The sequence below is a fragment of the Hordeum vulgare genome, chromosome 2H, assembly GCF_904849725.1.
Source record: "Hordeum vulgare subsp. vulgare chromosome 2H, MorexV3_pseudomolecules_assembly, whole genome shotgun sequence".
NCBI lineage: Eukaryota > Viridiplantae > Streptophyta > Magnoliopsida > Poales > Poaceae > Hordeum > Hordeum vulgare.
The window spans coordinates 81,339,416-81,362,959 of record NC_058519.1 but is presented as its reverse complement, the minus strand read 5'-3'; the positions used below and the strand labels follow the sequence as shown (position 1 = coordinate 81,362,959).

The 23,544-nt window shown below is 43.8% G+C and overlaps 2 protein-coding genes across 2 annotated transcripts; one reads left to right on the top strand and one right to left on the bottom strand.

Moving 5' to 3' along the window:
• The first annotated feature begins 8,320 nt into the window (after window positions 1-8,320).
• On the top strand, window positions 8,321-13,238 carry LOC123425192 (probable glucomannan 4-beta-mannosyltransferase 7). Its single transcript, XM_045108867.1, has 10 exons — window positions 8,321-8,572; window positions 8,699-9,057; window positions 9,219-9,317; window positions 11,007-11,259; window positions 11,745-11,855; window positions 11,964-12,100; window positions 12,185-12,298; window positions 12,380-12,579; window positions 12,669-12,860; window positions 12,946-13,238. Exons 1-10 carry the CDS (start codon window positions 8,464-8,466, stop codon window positions 13,109-13,111), a joined length of 1,740 nt encoding a protein of 579 aa, XP_044964802.1. The 5' UTR covers window positions 8,321-8,463; the 3' UTR covers window positions 13,112-13,238.
• Window positions 13,239-13,754: 516 nt separating this feature from the next.
• LOC123425191 (defective in cullin neddylation protein AAR3) lies at window positions 13,755-21,066 on the bottom strand. Its single transcript, XM_045108866.1, has 9 exons — window positions 20,827-21,066; window positions 20,113-20,197; window positions 19,555-19,603; window positions 19,397-19,472; window positions 19,219-19,301; window positions 18,073-18,169; window positions 17,916-17,961; window positions 14,347-14,414; window positions 13,755-14,262 (listed from the first exon to the last, which is right to left on the bottom strand). Exons 1-9 carry the CDS (start codon window positions 20,909-20,911, stop codon window positions 13,943-13,945), a joined length of 909 nt encoding a protein of 302 aa, XP_044964801.1. The 5' UTR covers window positions 20,912-21,066; the 3' UTR covers window positions 13,755-13,942.
• Window positions 21,067-23,544: the final 2,478 nt, after the last annotated feature.

The window sequence follows — 23,544 nt, the reverse complement described above, 5'->3', positions numbered from 1 at the left end:
GTAATTTGTTTTATTTTAAACCCCACCAGATTTGCCTTGGTTTTGTATCTTTCACTAGTTTATTTTAAAATAGAAAGCAGCCCCAGGGAGTTACTTGCTGCTATCTCGCGCCACTAGTGGGCTTCCTCCCACTAGCAGGCCCATCTTCCCCCTCCTCTCTTTTCCCTTCGTAGCCCAGCTGCCTCTTTCTCCTTCCTGACGCCGTTCCACCCGCTCCTGCTTTCCGTCAGACTGCCGAGAGAGAGAGAGAGAGAGCGCTGTGAGGGCTACGAACGTCGAGGTCCCCTCCATAAATCATTGGCGTCCGTGCCTTCCTTCTCCTAGGGTTCTGCACCTCCCTCTCGCGCCGCCGCCACCTCCCTCCATCCCTTCTTCTCCCTTAGGTAAGGGTGCTGCAGTAGGTTGCAGAGAGAGAGAGGAAGACCACCGCGCCGTCTACCCCTGCCCCCGTCGTAGTCCGGCGCTGTCGCCATGTCCACGGGCTCGGGGGAATACCCCACGCTCCATTCCCGCCGTCGCTGAGGTCGAGGAGCGACCTCACCGACGGGCAAGTCTTCGTCACCGACGTGCTCCCGGCGGTCTGCTTCCCCTGCGATGGTTTTGCGTCCAGGACTTCTTCGTCTTCGTCAGATCGCGTTGATCCTCTCCAAGTTCCTCCTCCAAGCAGATCAGCGCCTCTCCTTCCTTCCCTAGGTGAGAGCAAGCCTCTCCTCCCTCCTTCCCCGTCGGTAGATGCGCGTAGGAGCTTCGGCCGAAGATCTTGCATGCCTCTGTTCGTAGAGGAGGCCGGCAGTACCTGTGTGTGTTCTGTGTTGTGTGTAGTTGCAGGTGCTCGCTAGATCTTCCTCGCAGCAGTAGAGTAGTGCTTCCTGCGGCGCGCAGTAGCGTAGAGGCCTCGCTCCGGCGAAGACCCTGTCGTAGGCATCTCTGTGCTTTGCAGAGCAGGGCAACCCTGTGCTCTGTAGTGTTACCTAGTAGTACCCCTCCTCTCTGTCAGACTTTGTAGCATAGCGTAGTGGTACTTGATGTGTGTGTGTTGGCCTGTGATCGTGGGTTCAAGTCCCAGGGGTTGCACCCCCCGTTTTGTTTTGTTTTTGGCAGCAGTATATCAGTGCATAGTCAGATCAGCTCGGTTGCACCCCTGTTCTGTTGAGCAAAGGGCACCTAGCAGGGTGGTGTGTAGCTGAGTTGTGTAGCAGGAGGTGCAGGGTTCGATCCCTCTCCCCCTCATTTTATTTTTGATGTGTATTTATTTTTCCTTGTGCTGATTTCCCTTTGTCTAGATATGTTTGATGCTGTGGTGTGCTTTACACCATCAGGGTATTTTTCCTCCTCTCAAAAAAAGCATGTGGTGCATAGTGATTTTGTTAGTTTGTGTATACATGATGGTGGGTGTGTAGGTTTACTTGGTAGAAGAGCATGTGTGGGCTGTTCTGCATACATGTAAGAATTGTGTCATGTGGGTGTGTGTGCAGCTTGTGGGCTTTGCACTAGCCTAGTGTTGTGTGTGTGTGGGTTCCCCCACATGCCTTGTGTGTGTGTCCTATGTAGAGGCTATGGTGTTGTGTGTGTGATGTTGGTGTGTGTGTGTGTGTCCACATACATGCCCAAAGCATGGAGAGCCTTGTTGAGCTCATGAGCATGCTTATATGTGTAGGGTATAGATGATATGGTGTCAACTAGTGTGGGTGTCCTCAATATCATGTGTAGGTGTTTTATATTATGTTGTGCTTGATAGATGTGATGGTGTCCCCGTGGCTCACAGATTCCTTCACAACGCCAACAGGTTCAGGTACCCCCCGAGACAGGTGATCCCGACGGCACGCAGCTGGCGTGGCAGTACGATGAGGAGAACGACCGCCTGTACATGAACTATCCAGAAGACTGAGGCGTGGTCGTGATCGTGGGCAAGCATGCAAGGTAGCATAGTCATTTCTCATGTTTTGTAGTCCGTGGCGGAACTACCTTGTTTGGATGCGTGATGTAACTCTGATATATTTATGAGATGGCAATTGAATCCCTTATTGTCATTCTGTTATATTATGCATGTGCTATGTTACCGTGCTTGCGAAACGCTTAGATGCACTTATTTCCAATTCGGGGCCTCGTTCCCTAAATCGGAAAGGACCGCATCTTAGTCGTTACACTTAATCAACCTCGTTGACGGATTTCTTTTGATGACCATGAGATGGATGAATCTAGAAGTCATAACCTTTTGTTCCCAACTTTTACTTTCTGTTATTTAGTAGAAAAAAAATAAATATAGCATTATTTTTCTGTTTTCTGCATTGTCCATTCAATAAAAAAATGACGTGAAAATAAAAGTTCTTCAAATGCCCTGAAATTCAAGTATGATTTTTTCTGTAATATTTAATAATTTCTGAGATGGATAACTAGTCAGGGGGATGCACCAGTGGGCGACGAGCCCAGGAGGCACGCCCACCCCCCTCGGCGCGCCTGGCAGGCTCGTGGGTCCCACGTGGCCCCCTCCACTTATTCCAGCATCCATCTTCTTCATCTACCTCCAGAAAAAATTATTCCACAGCTCAAATCCGTGTTCTTGCTCATTTTACTCCATTTTTCGATCTCCTTGTGCAAAGCCCCATTCACCAAACTGTTTTGGGGAATTCTTCTTTGGTATGTGACCCCTCCATTGGTCCAATTAGTTTTTATTCTAGTGCTTTATTCATTGCATATTATTGTTGCCTTGGTGACCCTGTTCTTGAGCTTTGCATGTTAATTTTAGTTGGTCCCAAGTAGTTTTGATGCACGATATGGCCTCTAGGCACTTGTAGGAGTATTTGCTATGAGTTTTGTTAAGCTTTGTTCACTTTTATTTTGAGTCACTAAAAATTTCAGAAATTTTCAGAGAAAGAAAAAGGAAAATATGAGGAGGTTTCTAAGAGGCTCTTCGAGCCGTGACCCCAAAGAAGATGAAAATGAGAAGAATAAACCCAAGTATCCGGTCCCCTGAGTTGCAGAAGTTCGAGCATGCGAGTGGCCAAGCGATGTGTTCTTACACGCCGCCGGTCTTTATGAGGATTTTTATTACTTGGTGGAGAACGCAAGACTTACCGCATTTGTCGAAGATAAGTGTCCACAATACCTCCTCCTCACTAATTTCTTTGGGTCGAGGTAGAAGACCATGATTAAAATGATTAGTGGCTCTCATATGCATTATTGTCTATCCGTCAAAGAGCCATATTACTGTGTATTCTCCTCTGAATTTGCTTGCAGATTCCAGCTTAGTCCAATGCACGAACACTCTTATTATTATTCACATCATTCGGTCGTGCAAGTGAAAGGCAATAATGACGATATATGATGAAGTGACTGAGCCTGGAAAAGATGGTATGAACTCGACCTATTTTGTTTCTGTAAATATGACTAGCTCATCATTCCTAATTCAGCATTGTTATGAGAGAAACATGTTTGCAATGACAACCTAGAGATCATAGTTTCTGATGCCATGCTTAATTAGCTAGGAGCTTATAATGGTTTGTCTTGGATGCCAACATGAATTTCAAGATGATTATGATGTAGTGTGATAGGATGGTATCCTCCTTTGAATTATTCAAGTGGCTTGACTTGGCACATGTTCATGCATATAGTTGAAACAAAATCAACATAGCCTCTACAATATTCATGTTTATGGTGATTTATATCCTACTCATGCTTGCACTCAACATTGGTTAATTTCAATGCATATTGATGACTGTTGTCGCTCTCTAGTTGGTCGCTTCCGAGTCTTTTGCTAGCTTCACTTGTACTAAGCGGGAATACTGCTTGTGCATCCACTTCCATAAACCCAAAGTTGTTCCATATGAGTCCACCATACCTACCTATATGCGGTATCTACCTGCCGTTCCAAGTAAATTTGCATGTGCCACTCTCTAAATCTTCAAATAATAATCTGTTTTGTATGCCCGAACCGCTCATGTGATGACAAGGGGCGGTCAGTATCTTCCATGCTAGTCGTGTTATCCTCGATATGTGTTTATTCACTATCACTCGCGAGAAAGGGGCCGGTAATCAGAATTTCCTAGTTCCATGCTCAAATCAAATCAAAAATATAATTGCAAACAAAACTCCCCCTGGATTGTTGTTGGTATGGACGGCACCCGAGGATTCGGCTAGTCGTGGAGTGTGATTGATCGGTGGTGGGGGAGTCAAAACTTTACTATTCTGTTTAGGAACCGCCTATAATATGTGTAGCATGGAAGATGGTGGAAACTCTTGGTCATCGCATTGACAATGAAAGCATACCACCCAAAATTATTTATCACTGTTTTAAAAAGCTTGAGCTCTAGCACCTCTGTAAATCAATGCTTCCCTCTCTGAAGGGCCTATCTATTTACGTTTCTGTTGAGTCATCCTCTTCTTATTAAAAAGCATCAGTTAGAGAGCACCTCCGTCATTTATATGGTTTGCTACTAATTGATATTGAGTATGGATGGATCTTTTTTGCCATGAATTACAATTTCCAGTCGGCATTTGGTCTTTGATGGTGCTCTGCATTTATGTTTTGCGGTCTCAGAAAGGGCTAGCGAGATACCATTTATTAATATTGTATCATGATTATTTTGATTGAAGTGTTGACGTTTGAAACTTATTATAATTGCTCGCTAGTTAATTACACCATTGATATGAGTATACCATGAGACCTAAATGTCATTGCTTATGTGGTTAGTTTATGATCTTGCTAAAAATCTGAATATGAGTTAGACATAATTACAAAAACAAGATCAAACAGAGTTCGTAAAAGTTTTTCTTTTGTCTCTTTCAGTTTATCAACTAAATTGCTTGAGGACAAGCAAGGCTTTAAACTTGGGGGAGTTGATACGTCTCCAACGTATCTACTTTTCCAAACTCTTTTGCCCTTGTTTTGGACTCTAATTTGCATGATTTGAATGGAACTAACCCGGACTGACGCTGTTTTCAGCAGAACTGCCATGGTGTTGTTTTTGTGAAGAAATAAAAGTTCTCGGAATGACCTGGAAATTTACGAGGATTTTTTATGGAATATATAAAAAATATCAAAGAAAGAATCAACTGAAGATACGCTGCCAGTGGGCCACGAGCCCTGCAGGTGCCCCCCCTAGGGCGCGCCTAGCGGGCTCGTGGGGCCCACGTGGCTCCACGAACTTCATCTCCAACTCTATATAACCTCTCTCACCCAGAAAAAAAGGGGAGAGAAGAGTTCATCGCGTTTCACGATACAGAGCCGCCGCCACCGCCTGTTCTTCCTCGGGAGGGCAGATCTGGAGTCCGTTCTGGGCTCCGGAGAGGGGAAATCGACGTCGTCATCATCATCAACCATCCTCCATCGCCAATTCCATGACGCTCTCCATCGTTCGTGAGTAATCTTATCGTAGGCTTGCTGGACGGTGAAGGGTTGGATGAGATCTATCATGTAATCGAGTTAGTATTGATGGGGTTTGATCCCTAGTATCCACTATGTTCTAAGATTGATGTTGCTACTACTTTGCTATGCTTAATGCTTGTCACTAGGGTCCGGGTGCCATGATTTCAGATCTGAACCTATTATATTTTCATCAATATATGTGTGTTCTTGATCCTATCTTGCAAGTTGTAGTCACCTACTATGTGTTATGACCCGGCAACCCCGGAGTGACAATAGCCGGAACCACTCCCGGAGATGACCATAGTATGAGGATCCCATGTATTCACCATGTGCTAATGCTTTGTTCCGGTTCTCTATTAAAAGGAGACCTTAATATCCCTTAGTTTCCATTAGGACCCCGCTGCCACGGGAGGGTAGGACAAAAGATGTCATGCAAGTTCTTTTCCATAAGCACGTATGACTAAATATGGAATACATGCCTACATTACATTGACGAACTGGAGCTAGTTACATATCACCCTATGTTATAACTGTTACATGATGAATGCCATCTGACATAATTATCCATCACCGATCCAATGCCTACGAGCTTTTCCTATACTCGTCCTTGCTAAGTTACTTTACCGCTACTGTTGTCACACTTGCTATACAAATTACTACTGCTACTGTTACCGCCGCTATCGTTACTATCATACTACTTTGCTACTAAAACTTTGCTGCAGATACTAAGTCTTTCAGGTGTGGTTGAATTGACAACTCAACTGTTAATACTCAAGAGTATTCTTTGGCTCCCCTTATGTCGAATCAATAAATTTGGGTTGAATACTCTACCCTCGAAAACTGTTGCGATCCCCTATACTTGTGGGTTATCATTATGTTCCATTATTGAGCGCTCCTAATACGCTCGGGGTTGTTGTGGGGACCCCCTTGATAATTCATTTTAGTTTAAGACAGTTCTGGCAAGGCCCAACTTTGGTATTACATTTGCCTAATAACCTAATAAAATGCATAGGGACTTTCCAGACCCCGTGGATAATTAATCAACCCCCGACCGAGTGCTCCTCATGAGTGTTGGTCCAAACTAGAGCATTGTGCGGGGCCAACCCGGGGCAACTTGGGATATGTCTATCAGGCCACCGTACGCTTAGCTTATCCGTCGCGTCCTCAGAAGGAGATACGCGGCTCCTATCGGGTTCGTCGGCACGTCGGGCACCCTTGCTGGACTTGTTTTACCTTCTACGAAATATCTTGTGCATCGGAATTCTGGTGATGCTTTGGGCTATGTGAGAGTTGAGGTTTTCCACTAAGGAACCCGAGGAGATCACGAGTTTCGCGATCGAGGCTTTCTATGCAGCTTGTGGTAATTTGTGATGGATTAGTTGGAGCACCGCTGCAGGGTTAAATCTTTCGGAAAGCCGTGCCCGTGGTTATGTGACAAACTTGGAAACTTTGTTTAACATTCAGTTCTAGATAACTTGAAGTAAGCTTAATTAAAATATATCAACTATGTGCATAACCGCGATTGTCTTTTTCGTGAGCTCCGTCTTCGATTGAGGACACGGTGGGGTTATGTTTGACGTAAGTATGTGTTCATGATCATTCAGTTGACCATTATTAGTTCACGTCAGGTTATGCATAGATCATCTCCCCTCTTTTATTCTTGTACTCGTAAGTTAACCACCTCAAATAAATGCTTAGTCGCTTGCTGCAGCCTCACCACTTAACCATGCCTCACCCATTAAGCTTTGCTAGTTTTGATATCTTTAGAAATGAGATTGTTGAGTCTGTGTGGCTCACAGATTACTACAACACCAGTTGTAGGTATAGGTAAAGAGTTACTTTGATGTGAGCGCGATAGTTGTTCTATTTGGAGTTTCTTCTTCATCATCGATCTAGGATGGGTTCCAGACCGACAGCTTGGTATAGCAAGGATGAACGTCGTTCTTTTATCGTTTGTTTTCGTCCGTAGTAGGACCGTGCTCTTATACATGGTGATTGAATATGTTGTAGTATTTATGTGATATTGTTGTAGCTTGTGGCAAGTGTAAGCCAATTCCATATACTCATATCTTCTGTACATGTACTTCTAACGATACCCATTCTTACTAAACGACGAGATGCGCTTCTATCCCTATCGAGGTCCTCGTGTCAAAATAAGGATAGGATCGCATCTTGGGCGTTACAACCCCGCACCTCCGGCAAGGTCCAGGATGCCCGCAACGGCAATCGTCCACTCCAAAGGACAGCCTTGCGATGGGCTGGACCCGCATCCTTGCGATGCCAAGATGCACCGCCGGGAGAGCACCGTTGTTCATCACACCGCATTGAGGTGGTTGGTCGCTCACTACTCGCCAAGACTCCATCTTGGCCGAGCCTCACAACGGCGCGCCGCCGCCTCCACCAACTTTGTCACAAACTCGCGTTGCTGCCTTCGGACTGCGCCCGCATCCACTCGACCACGCAATCACCTCGTCGCTGACTCCTGCCAGGCCCGTCGCTCCGCAAGGCCTCCTGCCAGCTATAGCCGTCACCCCCACTTTTGGCCAGCGTAGATCTGATCGGGCCGAACCCCGTCACGAAGAGAGCGTCGTGTTGCCAGCAGCCCATGCACTCCGCTGCAACACCAGCGTCACCACTCATCGCCACCTGCCAGTGTGCGCCGGCCTCTGAGCTTCGCCTTCAGCTGAATAAGAGCCCATCGCTCCAAACGGAAATCCCCCCGTTGCCGCCAGCACAGCTCGGGCTTTGCCCGACGATGACGCGGGGGGGGGGGGGGGGGGTGGATGAGGGTTGGGGGCGGCGGCTAGGGTTCGAACAGAGGGGACCCGGGGCTAATTGTATTGTTCTTAAATATCAAATGTTATGATCTCGATTAAATGGTTGGGGAGTGATAGCAAAAGCGTGCCCACTTGCACGAGATATATAAAGCACGCGGTACAGCACAGCCGATGCAAGCATATCAAAAGAGGAAAGGGAGGGACAAAGTACAGACGCTGGTATAGACCTAAGGAAAACGCCCACGTTCGGGCTCGCTTGTCGACCAGTCGCGCTCTTCATCTCTCTGCCCCCGCCCATCTCCTCCTCCCCCTCCGTCGCCCATGGAGGCAGGAGAAGTCGGCGGCGCCCTCCTGTTCGCCCTCGCCGCCGCCGCGGCCCTCTTCGCCGCCGTCTCCACCGGCGCCGTCGATTTCAGCCGCCCGCTTGCCGGTACATTACTCTCCCCCCCCCCCCCCCCCCCCCCTCCTTTTTTCCCTCGCACCACGCGCTCCAGCGCACGTGACGCGATCTGATATCTCGGGGCATCATTTCTCTTTTTTCTCTCTCCTCTCGCAGTGGGCGGGCGGCTCGACTTGCAGGAGGCCATCTCGTGGTTCGTCGGCGTCTTGGATGGCTCGTCGTCGTCGGGGGCGGGGGGCGTGTCGCTGGCGGAGGTGTACGAGCTGTGGGTGCGGGTGCGGGGCCGGGTGATCGCGCCCGCGCTGCAGGTGGCCGTCTGGGCGTGCATGGTGATGTCGGTGATGCTGGTGGTGGAGGCCCTGTACAACTGCGTGGTCAGCCTCGGCGTCAAGGCCGTCGGCTGGCGCCCCGAGTGGCGGTTCAGGTGGGAGCCCCTCGCCGGCGGCGACGAGGAGAAGGGGGGCGCCCACTACCCCATGGTCCTGGTCCAGATACCCATGTACAATGAGCTGGAGGTGATCACAATCTACTCTATTTACTAATTTATTTACTGTAAAGAATACCAAGACAAATTCTTCTTTGGCTGATCTGTTTATCGATCTCTTTGTTCTTTTGCGGGGTTAAAATATTTTCTGTTTTTGCTAATTTATTTGCTGTGGTCGAGCTGTGTGTGTAGGTGTACAAGCTGTCGATAGGGGCGGCATGTGAGCTCCAGTGGCCAAAGGACAGGATAATCGTCCAAGTGCTGGACGACTCCACTGATCCGTTCATCAAGGTAGACTTTAACTTCCCCCTGTTGCACGGCTGGAGATTTTCCTTGTGTTTTATTATTTTTTTAGCACAACTGCTTACATACCACATTGCCACCATGTCTGATGCAACTTGCCTAGTATTTTATTGTTGTAGGATAAGTGAACACTCTCCTATCCTATAGGCCACCTCAAATTAGTGACGCTTGAACCTCCTGCTGCTGCTACTAAGAAAGGGATATAGTATAAATTTATTAGACCTTTTGTGTGATTTAGTACCACAGCAGATGTCAAAAAAGCTTTGACACCAGACCGGACTAACTGTCATAGGAGCATGCAACTTATTCTTAGTTATAGGTGGGTGTAGAGATTTTCTTCTTCTTTCAGTTTAATCGTAGGCTTCTACGGGGTTATTTGGATGAAAGCTACTTTAACGCTTGGCATCGCCTATGAAAACTAGACGATGCATTGACTTGCACTAGGTTTTTCCTATCACTATCAGAACTTGGCAAGTTATCACGAGAGTAGGGCGAAAATGATAATTATTCTCTTGCCTCTGGATTCTGGACCCTGCAATCACATGGATGCAGCATGTGGGCCCCAGCTGCCTGGGGGTGTTGGGGACCTATGTCGGCCAGTGTAAGTAGTGATAATAATGCAAGTGAGAAATTGTAGAAGCTCTTTTCCAGGGCCAGTGCAACAATTTCTGAATCCATGGAGTATATAATCATTGGACACTATCAGTCAGTCAGCAACGTGGATCCAACTAGGGCTGTTTGTAAAAATGATATATTTCTTGGTAAAGTGTTTGTATATATATTAAATCTGAACTAGGTAGATATCAAAACTTTACCAAAAGATGCTCTTCTACAGGGCCCCGAAGTTTAGCAATTAGCACTGATACTGATTGTACAGTATAGATCCACACGAGCTCATTTACTTGGTGCTGGTATTTCCCTACACCAGGAGGCCCCTGCCCCTGACTCCCTCCTGCTCGCCACCCACTTGTCCATTTTTTTTTCGGACCTATGGATCTGAGGTGATGGTCCAATAATTGGTAGGCATATTCTTCTCAAAGAGAGGTATCTTTCCAGCTGCCAAAAATTACGACTTCTATTCTCGTCTTTAGAACACTCAGATTGTTGCATATCATCCAGTTCACTAAGATAAATCATTTTATATGATGGGGGGGGGGGGGGGGGGGATATCAGCGAAGCCTGTGTTAGAAGAAAGTTTAAGCAAGGGGGACAGACCTTCTTGTCTGTTTTTATTGGCAGACTGACCGACTTGGAGATTATATTCCAATCGACAGGCCGGTTTAGTGGGATGGGGTAGAGAGACTAATTGGCGTGCACATGTACCTTTAAGTAAAGCAGGGGTGGCCTCCCAAACAAATGTCTGCTAGTGTAGTAAGCAGGTAGACCTCATGTTAACAGTGACATTTGAATCTGTATTATCCCATTGGATATTTATTATGTCATCCAATGACGGCAAAGGCCATTTGCTATGGCATAGCAACAAAGTTAGTTCATCCTTTCCTTTTTCCCACTCACAGGACTTCTGAGTTGCCAAGCTCAAGTTCCTCCATGATCAGGGCAATGACAAAATGACATGCTAAGATATGCTACTAGACTGTGAACAGGATATCAACAGTCTTCAGTGATGATGGTATGCAATCTACAGAATCTATGCTGATTGGCCACTTCTTTCTGCAGAACTTGGTGGAGCTTGAATGCGAAAGCTGGGCGGTCAAGGGTGTGAACATCAAGTATACCACGAGAACCAGTCGGAAGGGGTTTAAAGCAGGAGCCCTGAAGAAGGGAATGGAATGTGACTATGCCAAGCAGTGCGAATATGTTGCCATATTTGATGCGGATTTCCAGCCTGAAGCGGACTTCCTTCTCAGAACAGTCCCATTCTTCGTGCACAATCCACAAGTTGCTCTTGTTCAAGCTCGGTGGTCCTTTGGTAAGTAGTCCATTTCCCATCAGCTCTGAAGCATTCCTATTTTCGGATACAAGTCTATTTAGAAGACAGTTTCATTAGGTCATGAATGAAAACTGAATTACAATTTCTTTCATCCTATATATTTGCACTTGCCATATATACTTCAAATATTTCAGCACATTACACCAGTTCACCACAAAGAATGTAGTCACCACAAAGAAATGTATACCTCATCCGAAAATTTACGGAAGCACTGTTTCCAAAACTAAGACGAGGAACTAGTCGCTCTTGTTGTGCAAAAGAAACGTCTATCTACATTTCATGAACATCTAAAACATGTTTAACTTATCCCTTCTCACCGTTCATGTGGTGCGAGAAACGAGGTACAGAAACAATTTCAAGAAATTTGGCTTACAAAATAGTGGTAATGTACCACTCCACAAATATGATAGTGTTTTATTTGCTCCGATTGAATTGATCGATTCTTAATTGACAGAATTTTGCAGTGAATGACACGATGAGCCTGTTGACACGGGTACAAAAGATGTTCTTTGATTACCATTTCAAAGTTGAGCAAGAAGCCGGGTCAGCAACCTTTTCCTTCTTCAGCTTCAATGGTACACACCTTTACAACTTACGGATTCTAACATAAATTTAAAAAAAAACTCTAGAACATAGATCAGGAAATAAATGATTGTCTTAAGGAATTTCTGTTGTAAACCAAGGAACCGCTGGAGTGTGGCGTACAGCAGCCATCAAAGAGGCGGGAGGTTGGAAGGACCGCACTACAGTTGAAGACATGGACTTGGCAGTTCGAGCAACCTTGAAGGGTTGGAAATTTATATATGTTGGGGATATCAGAGTGAGTAGATTTTATGTCACAACAATGTTTTTGAAAGTATATGACAGTTTGATGCAATCAATTGATTATGCAAACACAATGCAGGTTAAGAGTGAATTGCCATCCACTTACAAGGCCTACTGTCGACAGCAATTCCGGTGGTCTTGTGGTGGTGCACATTTATTCCGAAAGGTAGCAAAAGATATTTTGACTGCCAAGGTAGGGTTCTTTTCTCCATCACTGGCTCTAAAACAAAATATTTAAAGAAAACTGAAATCCATCCCATTGTTGTTTCATTAGGATGTATCTCTTGTCAAGAAATTCCATATGCTCTATAGCTTCTTCTTGGTTCGGAGAGTTGTGGCCCCTACGGTCGCATGTATTCTCTACAATATCATAGTTCCGATATCAGTCATGATACCAGAACTATACCTACCAGTCTGGGGCATCGCATATATTCCCACGGTACTTTTAGTGGTCACAGCTATTAGACATCCAAAGTAAGTTTTCTCAAGAAGTGCTTTCAGTTATAATTTGATTACTGTCTCCACATACCAAAAACGTAATGTCCTTAAAACCCTGTCTGCAGAAATATACACATTCTGCCATTTTGGATTTTGTTCGAGAGTGTGATGACAATGCATCGCATGAGAGCTGCACTGTCTGGTCTATTCGAATTATCGGAGTTTAACGAGTGGGTCGTGACAAAGAAAACAGGGAACAATTTTGAAAATAATGAAGTTCCCTTGTTACAGAAAACAAGGAAAAGATTAAGAGACAGGTAAACCAACCTCTTAGTTAAGGTTATGGGCATTCAGACTATAAGATAAACTAAACGCAACTGACATCATCTTTTTTTCTTGCAGGGTTAATTTCCGCGAGATTTTATTTTCAGCGTTTCTTTTCTTCTGTGCGTCATACAACCTTGTATTCCCTGGCAAGACTAGCTACTATTTTAATCTCTATCTCCAAGGACTAGCATTTGTATTTCTCGGGCTAAACTTCACTGGCACTTGCAGTTGCTGTCAATGACAACAACTAAACTGTACCAAGTGCTGTTATACAGTTTCTTTATGAGTGTAAGAGTTTCAAACATTTCAGATGATAGCATTAGATGCATAACTTTGTTTTTTTAACTAACAACAGTTTCCTTGTCTCATACTCTGGTCTCTGGTTGATGATTTCTCTTACAATGTGGTGGTGACGGTAGGGCATGCCTTGTAATTCAACACCATTTGTCATGTACTTTGCAGGGAATGTAGTGTGTTGAATTTATTTATTTTGTGTGTCTGCACTGCTAACAAGCAAAAAAGATAAGTATTTGCTGAGTCAAAATACATCCTTTCTGCTGCCAAATTATACCACAGTAACTTGGGGCTCCAGCCTTATCAAAAGACAAGAATGCCATAAAATAGCTGTAGAATGGGAAACATGCATTAAGATTGACAGTAAAAACCTTGGTTACTTGAAGGACAGAAATGTGATGACGCCACTGTTCCCTGGCTTTAGTGTTAAAAGTTATACTACCTCGAGGTAAGGATTACCGATATATAGTACTAATATCAAAATAGCAAGATTATGGCTACCAAAATTTCCAAGCGCGGAAGGGGGGGGGGGGGATCACGTATCGAAGAAAATAGCAGGAGAACAATCGCGCAAACTTGGTAACAAGCAGTAAACCACAAACACAAGTCGTTTTGTCTACGATGACAGTCATGTATAACATCACTGTTTGTATACAAGATAATATCACCACTGGGAAACTGACTTTTAAGTACAAATACAAAATGGTGTTGACCCAAAGTAGAAATAATTGGAGTAACGGTCAGTCATAAATGATGATGCCATGCATTCCTCATTGCACTAAAATGAACATTTCATTGAGATGCAACTTTCGAACCCTTTCGAAAAACTATCCTCAATAACACGAGGGGAGTTCTGAAGGCAGCCTCTTGAGTTGTGTAAATTCATGTCCTCACGACAATCTGGTGTACTGTTAAAGAAAGGGGTACCTGCCTCTCGCTCCCAAACCCCATATCTAGTAGGCGTAGAACTTTCCTTAAGTCGCTTCGACGGGGTAAGTTGGACAGAGTGTCTAAGAGCTTCTGAGAGCTCTACGCTCTCTTCACTGGAGTTAAACTGAGTAGGGCATTTCCTCTTTGATCCAGGTAATAGATTTAGTCCTGTCACACAACATTAGACATATTCAACTAACAAGCACAACAAACTAAATAATAAATACAAACAGTAATTCCTTGGAAGAGTACCTCTAAATGTATTGGAAATGCTGCATTGTGATTCCATTGCACTGGAGCAGTCACTAGGGCGATAAATTCTATAATTCACAAGGAAACTCATGAGAAACATACAAGTAGAATCTTAGAAATAACGTAGTATTCGGAAAGAGCTGAGCATAGAAGTAAAAGACTTTGGCGAGCCTATTATCATGCAGGATATACTCATCAGCATGCATATACCCTTGCTTGTTTGGAATTGGTATTCCACATGCACATGCTGGACAAGCTAATCTCTTTCTTAACCAGCTTTCAACCTCTTAGGTACTACTCCCTTTGTCCCATAATATAAAGAGCATCAGCATGCATATACCCTTGCTTGTTTGGAACTGGTATTCCAGGACAAGCTAATCTCTTTCTTAACCGGCTTTCAACCTCTTAGGTACTACTCCCTTTGTCCCATAATATAAGAGCATTTTTAACACTACTGTAGTGTCAAAAACGCTCTTATATTATGGGACGGAGGGAGTAGTAAACATGTACGAGTACATACAATGCACGTTGATATTAGGTAGGATATTAATTATATGCTGATATTAGGTAGGATACTAAGTGTGCATTAAGTACGTGGTTAGCATGGCGTTTCATATTTGGTATGATACCAATTACACCCTAAACATGTTGAGCTCTGACCATTGGAGCAATCTAGGTCGTTGGACTGACATGGTATGATGGTCAAGATCAGTTGGATCTGCCCCTTTGAGTCTTTTTACATTGGTATAGATAAGTCGACATTATGGCTTCCGAGAACATTGTAAATCATAAACCGATCAGACAAAAATAACTACTCCCGCTACGTCACAATACAAGTCCTTTTAACAATTTATTTCTTTGAAAGTATGTTTCCTGAAATAGAAATAACTGTACACTATATTTTTCCAATGTTGGTAGTTTTCTATATTAATAGTCAAAGCTAAAAATGTTTGACAGACTAGGTTTTAAAATGATCTACATTGTGGCACCGAGGAAAAGCACTTTATTGTTAATAATACAGTACAGAACTACAAGTGGTCCTAGGCAAGCAGTACTCGGTCCTAAATCCTAAGAAGTTCCTTGAAAGTGTTGACACAAACTCCCATTACAGCTTGTACCGAAGCTTAAAATATCCTTGGATTACTCCTATAAACCCTCCACCAAGCAAAACAATTGTAATACTTGTGAAATGAAAATATATACAAGTTTTCAAGAAACATTTCAGGAAGGGAATTATTTGTGTATTCTTCTGCCAATGGTAATTAGTGACCATGGTCTTCAATATGAGCGAACCATATAAGCAGCAACAACATAACAATCAGAGGAAACAAGAATCTGCTAAGGTATTTGTGCATTTAGATACACAGTTCCCGTGCATTAATATGACAACAACAAACAAGCCTTTAGTCCCAAATAAGTTGGGGTAGGCTAGAGGTGAAACCCATAAGATCTCGCAATCAACTCATGGTTCTGGCACATGGATAGCAAGCTTCCACGCACCCCTGCCCATGGTTAGTTTTTTGGCGATACTCCAGTCCTTCATATCTCTCTTTACGGACTCCTCCCATGTCAAGTTCGGTCTACCCCGACCTCTCTTGACATTATCAGCACGCTTCATCGGTGCGCTTTGCACTGGAAGCCTGCGCTGAATATGCCCAAACCATCTCAGACGATGTTGGACAAGCTTCCCCTAAATCGGTGCTATCCTAACTCTATTTCGTATATCATCATTCCGGACTCGGTCCTTCCTTGTGTGGCCACACATCCATCTCAACATGCACATCGCCGCCAACCTAATTGTTGAACATATCGCCTTTTAGTCGGGCAACACACAACGGCATACAACATTGCGGATCGAATCGCCGTCCTATAGAATTCGCCTTTTAGCTTTTATGGCACTCTCTTGTCACAGAAAATGCCATAAGCTTGGCACCACTTCATCCATCCGGCTTTGATTCGATGGTTCACATCTTCATCGATGTCCCCATCCTTCTGCAGCCTTGAACCCAAATATCGAAAGGTGTCCTTCTGAGGCATCACCTGCCAATCAAGGCTATCCTCCTCCTCCTCCTCGTGCCTAGTAGTACTGAAATCGCACCTCATGTACTCGGTTTTAGTTCTACTAACTCTAAAACCTTTCGATTCCAAGGTTTGTCTCAATAGCTCTAACTTCCTATTGACCCCCCCCCCCCCGGTCCGACTATCATCACATCATCCGCAAAGAGCATACACCAGGATATCTGGTGACCTCATCCATCACCAAGGCAAAAAGATAAGGGCTCAAAGCTGCCCCTGGTGTAGTCCTATTTTAATAGGGAAGTCATCAGTGTTGCCATCACTTGTTCGAACACTTGTCACAACATTATTGTACATGTCCTTGATGAGGGTAATTTACTTTGCAGGGACTTTTTGTCCCTCCCAGGCCCACCACATGACATTCCACGGTATCTTATCGTAGGCCTTCTCCAAGTCAATGAACATCATATGCAAGTCCTTTTGCTCCCTGTATCTCTCCATAAGTTGTCGGACCAAGAAAATGGCTTCCATGGTCGACCTCACAGGGATGAGACCAAACCGATTTTTGGCCAAGCTTGTCATTCTTCTTAAGCGGTGCTCAATGACTCTCTTCAATAGCTTCATTGTATGGCTCATCAGCTTAATTCCAGGGTAACTAGTACAACTCCTACAGTCTGAACACCCCCCTTGTTCTTGAAGATTGGTACTAATATACTCCGTGTGTTCATATGAAACCAGCAAAAATAGTGAGGACTTGGGTCACCAACATGGGAGATTGTAGGAAGAATGTTCTAGTCCTGCACCAGCTGCGCAGTTCCGATGAGAGAAGAGAGCAAAAAGTCAAGGAAACATGGCTTGATGCATTGGAGCAACCGAAATGGCCGCAGGAAAGCCATAGCAAGATTTGAAACGACACGGCAGTTAGAATTTCGATTAAAAATGTGTGTGGGGGGCGGGGGAGGGGCTGGTGCATTATTAGAGAGGAAATACAACACAAGGGCGGATCTGGAAAGAAGACAAGGTCTTTCGCTGTGTTAGAATAAGCAAAACTGTTCATTCATGATGCTACGATACAGGTCTTAGGTAGGTTGGGGAGGGGGTGATTGAATGAGGACGCTAAACCCTAGAAGGCTAGAACAATATTTTGAGTTGGAGTCTCATCCCACATTTGTTTATTCGTGCCTTCTGCAAGAGTGGTTTCACACGAGAGTAAAAGCGCATTCAGTTATTTGTGCTTTTTGCAAGTGTCGATCCCACATGTAAAACAATGCATTTGTATATTGGTGCCATTTGCAAGCGTGTTAGCCCACATGTGAGCATGAGTCTATTTGTTTATTTGTGCCCTTTGCAAGATTGTTAGTCCGGCATGTGAGTAAATGAACGGAGAGGAGTGAACTCGCCAACTCCAAACTTTATTAGGAAAGAAATTGACAGTCCACTGAAAGTGCACAGCAGGAAACTGAAAGGGCATGGTTTAGGTTCAGCCATGTAATAAAGCCAATCAACTAAACTGCAAGCGTAGCAAAAGCGCATTATAGGCAAGGAAGACAAACCTGTGCATGTGCTCCACAAAATCATCAATTATGACAGGCCAAGCACCTGAGAAATATACACAAACAAACAGTAATCAGTATCAAGGTAAATACATGAAGGAAGTTGCGGATAGGATCGAAATCCAGAAGGAGCCATATAAAAGAAACGTAATTGTACCTTTTGGATCATAACCTTCCAGGTCCTCATTTACACACCTGCTGAAAGCTAATAGCTGTTGCCAGGCGTCCTCAGAAATGTTGTGGCGTTGGTACTTCTGAGGAAGGCAAAGATACAGATAAGCTAATATTACATATAATGCTAGTATCTGGAGTGCCCCTTTTATGGAGTTAAGGAATTTATAATACATAGATTTATTGAGTTATTGTTGAAAGCAAACATTCTAGTCTCAAAGTACAGTGAAGAGCCCCAAAACTAGAACATGTCATAAAGTTCATATTGACACGTCATGGAAACAGGGAGATAGCAGCTTATGCCAAAATAATTCTGCCGCTCTCTTCAGGATATAAATACAGGTTGAGATTTTGTAAGAAGAAAGTATTGGGTGCTACTAGAGAACAAGACACTTGACATGTCCAATGAGATGTTGATAGATCTATTTACCATCATGTACCAAACAATCAACTCTAGGCTAAACACCACTGCAATGTAAGGATGCAAGCAGCGAGAGTTGCAGCTGCCCGCCCTAGACCAGAGTGTCCACCAATGATTAGAGTGGATAACGTATTTGTCCACTACAGATTGCTAGGATTGATCTGGGCCACTGCAACGGATGCGGAAGCCCCACATAAGCTTGCTAGATTGGTGCACATGGAAAATCTCAGTATAACTAAGCTAGCATCATTCAACAATACCATCAGGGTCAAAGGAAGAGTGTTCTCTTGTGGGATATGCAGTAAGTTGCGAGACAATTGCAGACATTGTTGCGGCATTGCCTAGCTGTTTATCGGGCTGCCCATGTCTGCTTGCACCCTTACTGCAATGGAATCAATGAAGTTGACTAGATTAATGTCAAGTGGACATCCCTTCATGATCACATATTCTTCTTAAACAGCTTGTTTGTTGAACTTGATCTAATGAGAAGATAGCTGACAATTTTATATTTGATTATTTACTAGGGAATAATATAAGTATAAAACATATAATTCATCCCACGCTTTTACTGCTCTCACTAAAACTAGATAAAGAATGAAAGCACTAGCAATACTACAGAAGCAGCCATCATAAAAGAATAAAGTAACGAAATTTGTCTGAGATGAATTTATAGAAATTTGCATATAATTGTTAACCAGTAAATTTGCGTACCTGAACAAAGTTACACCACCGGTCAAGCAATCGGAACCTTCCAAGAAGAACTATCCTCCATGCTGCAAGAGCCTTCTGAACAGCTAAATCATGAAAAACGATACCCAGTTAGTCTTATTGGGATGTAAAAAAATGACACAGCGGCATGGATGGACGTGATAAAGGAAACGGGGCTTACTGATATTCTTTTGTCCATTTTCACGAGAAATGAAGAAGACAAAATCATAGAAGGAATTAAATTGGCTCACATCATCCTAATAGAAGGGGGCATAGATTAGCATAATGTATTGAGAAGCATTTGAAAAATGCATAATCTGCTTGGGAAGTGCCTCTTACGAACTCAAGAACTGACATGAGCTTGTGAATATCACCAAATATTCCATCCCTATATAAGTAATAGAGTATGTAGTCAGCCAAAAGGTAGAAAGAACATAAGAAAAGAGAATATGACACATACAAAAAATAAAATAAAGGAAACAGGATTTTCTCATGCATGGAAATATGTGTGTGTATTTGCCCTGGGTAGGTCATGGGTGTGTCCAATGGAAAGCGTGGCATTGCTATTTCTAACATTTACAATAGAAGCGGTCAAACAATCACGTGTTATACATGTTAACGCACGAACATAAGCTCGAACTCTAAATTTACAGTAACAACAGACAGGTACAAGACAACTATGTATAAGTCTGCAACATATATTGCCCAATCTTAGTCGGATCATCCTCGACAATGTTTCAACTCTATGTAAGTAGGCAAGAAGCTTTTGACAAAGTATGTTCCAGTGAGTAGCATAGAAGACACTATATTGTGATTAATCTGTTTTAACAAATGTCACTTTTGTAGTAAACAAACATCAAATACTACAATAGGGTAACTAAAACAAACAGCTCTTACCTCATTCCTTCCATATTATCTATAGTTCGTGAAAGATCCGCCAACCCTTCCCTTGGGTTCGCATTTGTGCATCCGGATACAATACCTAGCAAGCAACGAACAGAACAACAAATGGACTTGAGACAGCACATAAAGAAACATACGCAAGTAACCATATAGCATACAAAGAATTACAATATCATGTAGGATATGCTGAACATATATATGAACATTGCTAGCTTGATTTTGACAAATGATTGTCCGTTCGGTTCTTAAAGAAATACAGCCTAATTGAATTGTTCCAGGATTTATCTAAAAAAAAGTAGAATTGTGATTTCAGCCTCGAGCATTTGCCTTATACACGTTTAGCTCTTTTTTTTGCGAATCTATACACATTTAACTAAAACTTCTTGTGATCTTTTGCAACCCTAGAAGCGAGAAAACAGCAACCTCTAAAGACGCTCACAAGAAACCAGACAATTGACCAAAGGATAAACCCAAAGGCTACTTCTTTTCTCCTCGCAATCATCAGAATTTCTTAAAGATCACGCAAATGCAGGAAAGACGAGTCCGTCGCCAGAAGACTCCTAAAATTCGTAATATTTGATCTCTCAAGCCTAAACCACCAAGTCGGCACGGATACGAGCGATTCTAACCCTGAAACCTCCGAAGCTCCGACCCGAGACAAACCAACCGACGGAACGAGAAAGCGAATTCGAAAGCGGGGGAGCTCACCGCAGTACTTGAAGTAGGCCTGGGCGGCGGCGGGGCACACGGCTAGGGCAGCCTCGAAGCCGCTGGATCCCATGGGCCGAGCCATGGATCCAGGCCCCTAAACCCTAACCCCGGTGCTCGCCGCCGAGGAGTCGACCACCGACGAGTCGATCTCAATTGCAGCACCACGCGAGCAAGCAGAGCTGCAAAAGGCAAGGGGGAGGGGGGTGGGGGGAGGAAGAGACGTCAGAGGCGTAAGATTCGGCTTGGGTGCGGAAATGGCATGTCACCAAATAATATAGCCGGTGGATTCATCTGAGCCGTCCGTAGATGGGAGATCCAGATCTAGGTGACCCGAGGCCCACCTGTCAGTCTCGAAGATGAGTGAAAATGGAGGGACTTCATGTATACATGTATAATAGGAAAGAAGCGGACATTCAATTCATCAAGGCGATTCCTACAATCAACCGCGTGATTTCTTCGCCTATTCAGCCGTCTAATCAACGCGTTGGTGGTCATTGGATCATAGCAAATGCAGCAAGCGTTTGCAGCCCCGACGGAGCTTCAATGCATAGCCAACGACATCCAACAAGCTTCATTGCAGCCTCGATGGAGCTCTCAAGCAGCACGGACGCTCCAGCAAAGCTCCACAACTTCGACCGACATCCATTGCAGCCCCAGTGGAGCTCTAATGGAATATTGACGGCTTCGGCGAAGCTCCATTACAGCCCCGGTGAAGCTCTTACACAGCACCGACGGCGTCTGGCGAGCTTCATTGCAGCCCTGGCAAAGCTCCAACACAGCACTGAAGTCTTCGTCGAAGCTTCATTGCAACTCTGGCATCGAGATGAAGCGGGGGGATGCATCAGTTATGTCGGTGTCGAGATGTCGTCGTCGACGCTTCGCGGCACCGCACGTTCCGCAAGAACGGTTGAAGAGCAAATCCATGGCGGGGATCAAAGATGAGAATTAAAAGTAATAGAAAAGGTGATTTCGTTGTGGGGGAGGGAAAATGGAAGGCTTGCGTGTTCCCAAGTGAAGATAAGGGAAGGACGTGTGGTGGGTGGGGCCTGACCTCACGAGGATGCATAGCATAAAGAGCGGGTGGTTGAAAAGAGTCGTTTTCCATTCATCAAGGAAGGGACCTAAATATGAATCTATGAAGAAAATTGAACACTCCAACATGAAGAAACACAATAGTGTATTGCTTTTACGCTGTATATGGACTAACTGATGTCGATTTTCGATCCAACGAATTTTAGTTTGAGTGCTGGATTTGAAAGTAATACCGTTTTGAAATTTTAAAATAGGTTTTGCATGGCACTCACGTCGTGTATTTCGCGCGTACGTAAGTATTTGTTGATTTTCTATATTATCTATACTACTATATAGTGTATCAGTTTTTAAATTTTGAATCCTAGGCCTTGGATTCGATATGAGTCATTGACTAATATTTATCCACCAGTTTATGTGGTTATGATTCACATTTGTAGTAACCTAATTGTACTCAACTGTCTACATTCTTCTAAGACCATCCCATGCATGGATGTGGGTACCATTCCATGCTACGTCAGCGTACATGTGATCTGTGATCGCACATCTCAAGAAAGAGAGAAAAATGTGTGGAAAAGTACATGCGGTATAGTTGTGGTTCAAACCCAAGACCCACTAGGTGATTAGTAGCATGATCCGGAGTAGCCACAAACAACCACTGCTTTTATTTGTTTCGTACTTTTCAGGAAAGGCAAGGGATTTGATAGCTCATTAATCATCATTATTGCGATGCAACGACCTGGTGAGTCTCCCATATGGTTATGCACTCTAATTTGGTGCATGGCATATGAACCCGGATGTTGGATGTCCAACATGTCGGTGAAAGAAAGTATAATTGTTTCTGGCAATGCTACCAATCTTTCATTATTTGCTTATACTAGATGACCCATTGCGTCAACTGACGCAAAGACCAACTCCAACTTGCAAGTTAAGCAAACTATATGAAACTTAGAATGAAAGTGAAGTGAACTATTTGAAAAGTCCAAGAAGAGAAGCAAATAATACAATTGAAAGTGTATGTGAATTGTTTGATGATGTAGAGACCAACTTCAGCCCTGAAAATAAATTGAGCTATTTGAAACATAGAATGGAAGTCAAGTAAGCTATTTTAAGGATGTTTGTCGTGAAGGGTCTAAGTGTGGTTATGTCTATATCACATTTGTTTCTCTCCCTTATATTTACAAAGACAAAGAATGACAATTGGAGTAGAAACCCATTGCATCCCACAGGTTAAGAGAACTATTTCAAGGATCTTTTTCCCCATCTACCTGCAAATGATTATGTATGTATTGTGTTGTGATGACCCACGTGTATAGGGGATCGTAACAGTCTTCGAGGATAGTATTTCACCCAAATTTATTGATTTGACACAAGATGAGCGAAAGAATATTTATAAGACTTACCAGTTGAGTTGTTAATTAAAACCACACCTAAGAGTCACTTCCTTATTGTGATAGCCTAGCTTAATAGGGATGATAGACTAATCATATCAATAAGAAATTTCTTGTTTTCTCGAAGTCCATTCAGAAAGAACTCCAAAGTTAAGTGTGCTTAGTTTAGAGCAATTTTATGATGGGTGACCGACTGAGAAGTTGGCCCCACACGCGCACGAGTGAGGACAAAGTGCGCAGAAAAAGACTAGTGTTGATTTGCGAGGCTAGTCTAGATCTCGCTAGGGGTATGCAT

Bases quoted from the DNA above. Each gene is read 5' to 3' on its own strand.
- LOC123425191 (XM_045108866.1), bottom strand. From the start codon at position 20,911: ATGGCTCGGCCCATGGGATCCAGCGGCTTCGAGGCTGCCCTAGCCGTG. The intron at 19,473-19,554 runs GTAAGAGGCACT...CCCTTCTATTAG, and splicing joins TCATGTCAGTTCTTGAGTTC to GATGATGTGAGCCAATTTAA. The intron at 14,263-14,346 runs GTACTCTTCCAA...GTTGTGTGACAG, and splicing joins CATTTCCAATACATTTAGAG to GACTAAATCTATTACCTGGA.
- LOC123425192 (XM_045108867.1), top strand. From the start codon at position 8,464: ATGGAGGCAGGAGAAGTCGGCGGCGCCCTCCTGTTCGCCCTCGCCGCC. The intron at 9,058-9,218 runs GTGATCACAATC...CTGTGTGTGTAG, and splicing joins CCATGTACAATGAGCTGGAG to GTGTACAAGCTGTCGATAGG. The intron at 12,101-12,184 runs GTGAGTAGATTT...AACACAATGCAG, and splicing joins TATATGTTGGGGATATCAGA to GTTAAGAGTGAATTGCCATC.